At 55.0% G+C, this 7,850-nt stretch overlaps 1 protein-coding gene across 1 annotated transcript; it reads right to left on the bottom strand.

Moving 5' to 3' along the window:
- Nucleotides 1-202: 202 nt before the first annotated feature.
- ZDHHC24 (zinc finger DHHC-type containing 24) lies at nucleotides 203-7,443 on the bottom strand. Its single transcript, XM_005903535.2, has 3 exons — nucleotides 7,133-7,443; nucleotides 5,617-5,894; nucleotides 203-1,633 (listed from the first exon to the last, which is right to left on the bottom strand). Exons 1-3 carry the CDS (start codon nucleotides 7,411-7,413, stop codon nucleotides 1,338-1,340), a joined length of 855 nt encoding a protein of 284 aa, XP_005903597.1. The 5' UTR covers nucleotides 7,414-7,443; the 3' UTR covers nucleotides 203-1,337.
- Nucleotides 7,444-7,850: the final 407 nt, after the last annotated feature.

Below are 7,850 nucleotides of genomic sequence, written 5' to 3'. Positions count from 1 at the left end.
GTTCCCCCAAGACACAAAGCTGCTTCAGAAGCCCACACCTCCACCCCAGTGGGGTAGCTGCTTGGCTGCAAGGGGTCAGGGGGGTCCTGGGGGGAGGGACATCCTAGCTGCTCCTCACAGTCCCTCTTGTCAGCCCGACCTCGCCTTCCATGGTGCTGGTGGAACCCCAGAGCCTCTCCAGGGCTCAGGGTGGGGGGTGGGGGATTTGGTGGCCTCTCAGCCCCTCCCTCGGGGAACACTTAATTGCAGTGTCTGGTTCTCTGGGAAAGTAAATGAGCCTCTATCCGCTTTTCATCTCTCAAAATGTCAGGTTTTTTGGTCTACTGCTGTCTCCCTATTTTCTCTTTGTAAATTCACATCATTTTTCATTTCCTTATCATTTTAGATTTTAAGAGGAAACAAGTAAACTCACAAAGCTAAACTTGCCACATGTAACTGGAAGTGTCTACTTACTATATTTAAATAAGTGATTAACAAGGAGCTCCTGAAGAGACCAGAGAAGAGGAGCTTAGCCATCTCGGCACCATCCTGCACAGATGCTTGAACATCCCTCCCCCCACCACCCCGATTTCTTGCCTTTGATTTTTTTGGTCAGGCAAAAAAGGGTGAAGTACAAAGTGCAAAGATCTGGGTTCATATCCAGACTCCTCCATTTACTACCCTGTGAAATCTTATCATGTCAACTCTCACAGCGTTAAGTTCTTCACTGGCATAATTGCTGCCCAGGGTACCGGGTTAGCTGGAGACAAGTTCAGTGAGGTTGTGGCTGTTGAAAAGCTCCTCACTATAAAGCACTCAACCTGGGGAAGAATTGTGGGTTCTCATACCCTGGATCACCACATTCTGCCTTAGCCTGCTGCACCCCAACTCCCCAGCCCCCCTGCCCCAAGGCCACAGGAGGCAGAGCTCTGGATCCTCACACTCTCAGGCATTCTGTGGTTCCCAGGCCTGACAGTCAAAGGAAAGAAAAACAGCAGCCTGGGCCACCGAGGAGGACCAAAAACCCACAAAGCTGGAGGGAGTCCCAGAACCAAGTGGGCACTTTATTAACCTGGCAGTGGGGCAGCCAGGCAGGCCAAGCAGCCCCTTCCCAGACCTTTCATGGTCCTCAGGGGCCACTGGCAGAGGCCGAATCCCGGGGCCCAAGCCCTGGACCCTAGGAGTCCAAGCTGGGCAAGGGCAACCCCAAGGGTGGCAATGGGAGTTGCTGAAAGCAGGCATCAAGTACCAACCTGGCTCCCTCTGAAGCTGGGGGTGGGGGTGGGCCTGAAACGAGTTACGAGTCCCCTCTCCTGCTCGCCTTGTGCAGCTTGTACAAGCTCAGGCGCTTCCTGGAGTCAGGAAGCCATGAGTCCCACATCGGCTGCGGTCTGGAAGGTGATGCCGTCCCCTGGCAACGGGGAGGCCAGGAAGGGCCAGAGCCAGACGAGGACCCAGCGGGGCCCCAGAGCTGCCTGCAGGTTGTGGCAGGGGCCCAGGTCGTACGCATGCTGGCCCCGAGCCCACTCCCACGTGGTCTGGCCCCTGAGCAGCAGCATCCCGTGGAAGAGCAGTCCGGCCCCACACAACAGCGCACCCGCCACGCACGTGTCGGTCACGAAGGCCAGGGCGAACTGTGCCAGAGACACTCTGCCTGCAGGGAGAGAGCAGAGAGGGTAAGGGAGTAGCAGCAGGCCTAGCCCTCCCAGAGCCGGCTCCTGCCCTCCTCCCTTTCCCTCCCTCTATGAAGCAGGGCGCGTTCCTCTGCTCAGCAACCTGCAGAGTCGCTGCTCCCTGGCCAGCCCATGCTGGCTAACGGGAACACAGCAGTGAACAGGACACACATGGCCCCCTGCCCTAGACACACCTTCACTCCTGCACCACACCCTTGTGAGCACCCCCACGAATGCCAGGCTAGCATCTCCGATCTCAGGGAACTCACAAGAGATTCAAGAGATCATGTCTCAGTTACTTAATGACAGCTGTGATGGGCGTGACGACAGAAAAAACATCTTGGACCATCCTCATCTATAACAGGTAATAAGTATCAGCTGAACCAATGAACTGCAAGATGCCATGAAATGTTTTGCCAAGCAAGAGAAGCCTGACACAAAAGGTCATGTATTGTACGGTGCCATTTATATGAAATGTCCCAAACAGGCAATCCATGGAGATAGAAGATCAGTGGTTGCCAGGGGCTGGGGAGTGACTGCTTAAGGGGTAGAGGCTTTCTTTTGAGGGCAATGAAAATGGTCTAGAATTAGACAGTTGTGATGGCTGGACTACACTGTGAGTATACTAGAGACAATTGTGCAGTTGAGGATGGTTACAATTATGAGTAATTGTAATTGTAGTTACAATTAGTAACTGTAGTTACAATTATGCTATGTGAATTTTCCTTCAGTAAAAAAAAAAGAGCTGGCTTCACTGTTCACCTGAAACTGTCACAACATTGTAATCGTCTATAGCTCAATACAAAATAAAAAGTTCAAAAAAAAATAGAGCTGGGCTTCTCTGGTGACTCAATGGTAAAGAATCTCCCTGCCAATGCAGGGTTCAATCCCTGGTCCAGGAAGATTCCACATGTCATGGAGCAACTAAGCCTGTGCTCTAGAGCCTGGGCGCTGCAACAGCTGAAGCTCATACCCTCTAGAGCCTTTGCTCTGCAATGAGAGAAGCTACTGCAATGAGAAGCCCGCACGCAACTAGAAAGTAGCCGCTGTTCACCACAACTAGAGAGCCTGCTGAGGCAAAGAAGACCCAGTGCAGCCAGAAACAATGAGTGAGTGAATTAAAACGCAAATATTAGCTTATAAAAAAGCCTATTGGTGGGGTGGGTAGATGACAGGCAAACTTACTAAGAGGCTCAGGGAAATAAACTTCATCTATTTTGAGAGTGTTGTCTATTTCGGGTGGTGTCTGAAGTTTGCCTTTTCATACTGTTCATGGGGTTCTCAAGGCAAGAATGCTGAAGTGATTCGCCATTCCCTTCTGCAGTGGGCCACGTTTTGTCAAACCAGTCAATCCTAAAGGAAATCAATCCTGAATATTCATTAAAAGGACTGATGCTGAAGCTGAAGCTCCAATACTTTGGCCACCTGATACGAAGATCCGACTCACTGGAAAAGACCCTGATACTGGGAAAGATTGAAGGCAGGAGGAGAAGGGGACAACAGAGGATGAGATGGTTGGATGGCATCACCGACTCAATGGACATGAGTTTGAGCAAACTCTGGAAGATAGTGAAGGACAGTGAAGCCTGGCGTGCTGCAGTCTATGGGACACAGCTGAGTGACTGAACAACAACTGAAAGTTGAGGAGGTATTTGCTAGCTGAAGAGGGAAGAAAATATTCTGTTTGAAGGTCCTGAGGCAGGATGGAGAGATGTCTGCAAAACAAGTGAGTGGATGGTTCTGGAAGCTCAGGAGAGAAGCCCAGCTTGGATGTGCAGATTTGTGAGTGGTTGGTACCCAGGCAGTCTGGACCCGGCAGAGTGTGTAGAGAGATGAGAACGGTGCCTCAGCCAGGAAACCAGGTCCTTGGGGACCAGAGAGAGGAAAACCAGAAAGGAAGGAGGGAACTCAAAGTACAAGCTGTTGGTGACGTCCAGGTAGAGCCCTTTCAGGAGATAGAAGGCCATCAGTGGTATGAGGCTGAAAGGTCTCTTGAAGCAAGAAGATAACTCAGAAGCCTCCTCTGGGTTTCGTGGAGACAGAGGCTGGGGGACTGTGGCAATCTTGGAGAATGGGTGGGGCAGGGCCAGTTTAGAACAGGGGTGGGGAGAGGCAAGGAAAAGTAGCCTCTGAGCCCAGGCGAGTTCTTTGATTTGGCAGCTAATGGAAGACAGAAAGGGTGAGCTGGAGGAGGAGGACATGGGATGACAGAGGCTTGGTGCCAGGTGGAAAACCCAAAGGAAGCCCAGGGAGGGAGCCTGGAGCGGCCGGAGGAGAGGCGACCCACAGTGTGAGGCCTCCGAGTGGGCAGGAGGGGCCGGGCACCCGGGGACACTGGGGCAGGCAGCTTCCACCCCCGGACAGGACAGCCAATTCGGAACTACTTTGCTCTGTGATGGATTTTTAAGAGAGATGGGGGTTTGGAAGACAGGAAAGTGAGAAGGTTTGAGCTGCAGTGGAGGACAACCAGGAACTACTGAGGGTCTGCTGAGGTCAGCAGCCATGACGTGACATGGTGTCAGCTGTCACGAAGGACCAGGCATGTCTGGCAGCTCTCAGCAGACACAAGGGCTGACACAGAGAAGCCAGGAAGGCACAGCGGAAGGAAGATGGAGGTGAGAGGCCGGAGATGCTGCAGGAGGTTGGTGGAAGGTACCACGTACCTGGGGCGGTAATGTGGAAGTTGCTGATGGACAGGAAGGTGAGGCCCAGGAGCTCCGGAGCGGATGTCACGGAGTAAAGAGTGAGAGCTGGGTAGGAGAGGAGGTGGGAGCAGAGAGGGGGTGACTGATGGGGTGATTTGGGAGGTGACACATTTTGGATTCTGATGGGCTGGGGTGGGATGTGGGAGGAGAAGATAAGAAATTGGGCCACTGGGGCCATTCACCCAGACTTTCGGATGCCGATGCACTCAACAAGGCCCAGGGCTGAGAGAGACTTGGTGCTGGACTGTCTTCAGTGACTGTGGGGAGCAAGTGGAAGACCGTGGATGACCAAGAGGGGTCATGCGTTCAGAGAGGAGCAGCTGAGGGCCTGAGTGTCCACGGAGGCAGGGAGGTCACTGAGGAGGGCAGTGCAGGAAGCCAGGGTCGGCAGAGGAAGGCCCTGACCACCCCACTGGGCCTTCTCCCAAGGTCTCCCCAGGGCCACAAGGAGGGGGTCCTGGGGACAGAGCTGGGCCTGGACAGGATAAGGAGACATACTTGCTGTTCGGAGTGGTCTGGAAGTTTAGTAACTGCAGGACAAGGTTACAGAGAGGACTGTGGACAGCTCAGGAGGAAAGGGTCAGGGAGAGGAAGCCTGAAGCATCGCACGGGGTGGAGGACAAAGCGTGAAAAACCAGTGGGGTTTCTGTTTTCAGTGGTGTTGGAGGAGAGTGTGTTCATCCAGAACACAGCCTCTTCAAGCAGCCTCCTAATCCAAGATGTCCCTTCCCAACTTCCAAACACTGGACCTCCGCCTGCCTGTAACCTTCACTGGCTCCCCACTGCCCAGCCAAGTGAGGGCCATATCCTCATGCCACATTCAAGGCCCTCCACCACCAGTCCTCATCGACCATCCTAGCCTTAATCCTCACGTTTCCCACCAAATGTCTTCCCTGCTCCCAACCTCCAAGCCTGTGTTCACGCTGCTTCTGTAGGTATGAATGCCACCTCCCTACTGAGAATACTTCCTCACCGTCCCATCTGCCCAGTGAAATCCCACCACTATTTCCTCCCCTGACTCTCAGCTAGAACTCTGTACCTGTGTCCAGGCCCTGTGTTTTACCAGACTGCACACCCACGTGAATACCCAGCTGCCCCTGCCTCCTGAAACTGACCTTGGGACTGGGTCTCTAGGGCACTACCTGGAGAAGCCTCCAGGAATTCCACTGCCCGCCAGGATGGGCCTCGGCCTCTGTGGGGAGGTTCCCCCTGACCCCACCCCCACACACACACACTCCCCCGCATCCAGGGCTCCCCACCTGTGAGCAACATGAGCCAGGGCAGCAGGAGCAGGGCGGCGGTATGGAGGGGTGTGTGGGCTCGCAGCAGGGCCGACAGGGCCGGGCCCAGCAGCACAGAGGCGTGCAGCAGGACGCCCGCGCCGTGGAGCAGGAGACACAGGAAGGGCCGGTAGTTGCGGAAGCCCACGCAGCGGCCCAGCAGGCGGCAGTGGTGGTCCCGGCGAAGGATGCAGATACGGCAGGCGGAGCAGTGCCCACTGCGCGGCGGCACCTGGCTTTGGCACTGGTAGCAGTAACTGCAGGGAAGGAACCACAGGGTCAGTCCCTCCAGCAGCTCGGAGAGCCCCTCATGGTGCCCAGATCAGCCCCTGAGCACATCCTGGAGAACCAGGCACAGCCTCTGCCCTCGCTAAGCCCCAGGTCCCTCACGGGGGAGTAAATGCAGGCTGGACATCACTTCCCAAGCCTTTCCACTTCTAGCACAGCAGGTCTGACAACCCCTGTCCTGAGGTCTTCGGCTGGTTTCTAACATCCGGGAGCAAATGTTTGTCCTCCACTGTTACCAGCTTGGTCCAAGTCACCATGAACTCTGCCCTGAATTATTGCAACAGCCTCTTGACTGGTCGGTCTCCCTGATTCCACCTTTATCCCCTCTACTGTAGTCTTGCCCCAGCAGCCAGACTGATCTGTTAAAAATCTAAATCGGGAATTCCCTGGCAATCCAATGGTTAGGACTCCTCGCTTTCATTGCTGAGGGCCTGGGTTCGATGGGCGGCAACTACTGGCCCATTCCTGGTCCAGGAAGTAAAATCCCACAAGCCTGGCAGGGAGACCAAGAAAAAGAAATAATAAAATAAAATCTAAATCATATGCCTCCTCTGCTCAAAACCCCGAGATGGCTCTCCATTTTACTTCTGGTAAAAAGCAAAGCCTTCAAAGTCTGTTTACAAAGTCTTTATATGTCTAATCTCTCTTCTCCACCCCCCCCACCTCCTCCCCCGGCCCCCACACACCACCTCAGCCACACTGGCTGTCTTACTGTTCCCTGAACATGCTGGGTATACAACTGCCTCAGAGCCTTTGCATTGCCTGTCCCTGCTGCCTGGCACATTCTTACCCTAGATGAATAAGGCTAACTTTCCCCTCTCCTTCAAGTCTTTGCTCAAACGCCACCTTCTCTATGAAGCCTACCTTGACCACCCTATTTGAGACTGCACTCTTTCTGTTTCCTGACCACCAACACCTTCTAACATTCTACATTATTTATTTACGAGCCTGAAGTTTATCATCTGTCCCCTCCCCCACTGAAATCAGGAATACGTTTTATTGTACCTCCAGTGCCTGGAATAGTACCCTGCACATAATAATGTACTCAACAATATTCGTAAGTGAATGAATGAAACTCGTTCTGCCTTCTGGTTGTAAAAGAGTTCTCTGGTTCTAACAAGCGGCTCAAACATCTTCAGGTCATAGGGCCCTCCCCCTGCGCCAAGCTCCCGCTTCTCCCCCGCGCCAGATCCCGAGCCCCACTCACGCCCAGCCCTGGCCCAGACCACGGCCGGCCAGCATCACACCCCGGATGCTGGGGTCCGAGCGCAGGAACAGCCCCACGTTGCCCAGTAGGTTGAGCAGCTGGAAGGCTGCCAGCGCAACCTGCAGGGTCCGGGCCAAGGGTCCCAGCGGAGGTGGCCCGGGGCCTAGCACTAACACGTAAGCCAGCTCCAGGCCCACCGCCGCGGCCCAAAGCGCGGTGAGCACGAGGGGCAGCCGCGCGGGACTCGCCTCCGCGGTCCCCACCGCCCAGGGCTGCCCCATGGCCTGCACCCACTAGCGGTAGGAGCCCCCTAGTACCCCGCCGCTTCCGTATTGAGGCAGGGATAGTGGCAAACGGACGTCTGCTACAACCAATAGAAGCTCGGAAGGGGCTCGTGAGCGTTCCGGTTTACTGGGCGGGCCCACAGGTACGGAGATGTGATTGGACGGCCGAACGAACCAAAGAGATGCTTGGAATCTCATTGGCGCTGGAGCCGGGTAGAGCGCTGGTATAGCCCCGCCCCTCCCGCGGACGTCCAGCCCGCCCGCGGCCACCGGGCAAGCTGGCAGAGGTGGCCAGCAAGCCAGGATTGAGTTGCAGCCTTGGTGGCGTCGGGGATTCCCGGCTCAGCACATTCCCCCTCTTCCCTCAGTAGCCCCGATATTAATAGCCCTGCCTCGGCCCATCCAGCTGGCTTGGAATCCCTCTTCATGCTCGA

The sequence above is a fragment of the Bos mutus genome, chromosome 22, assembly GCF_027580195.1.
Source record: "Bos mutus isolate GX-2022 chromosome 22, NWIPB_WYAK_1.1, whole genome shotgun sequence".
NCBI lineage: Eukaryota > Metazoa > Chordata > Mammalia > Artiodactyla > Bovidae > Bos > Bos mutus.
Note: the sequence above shows the minus strand (reverse complement) of the source record. Positions and strands in the feature narration are given on the sequence as shown.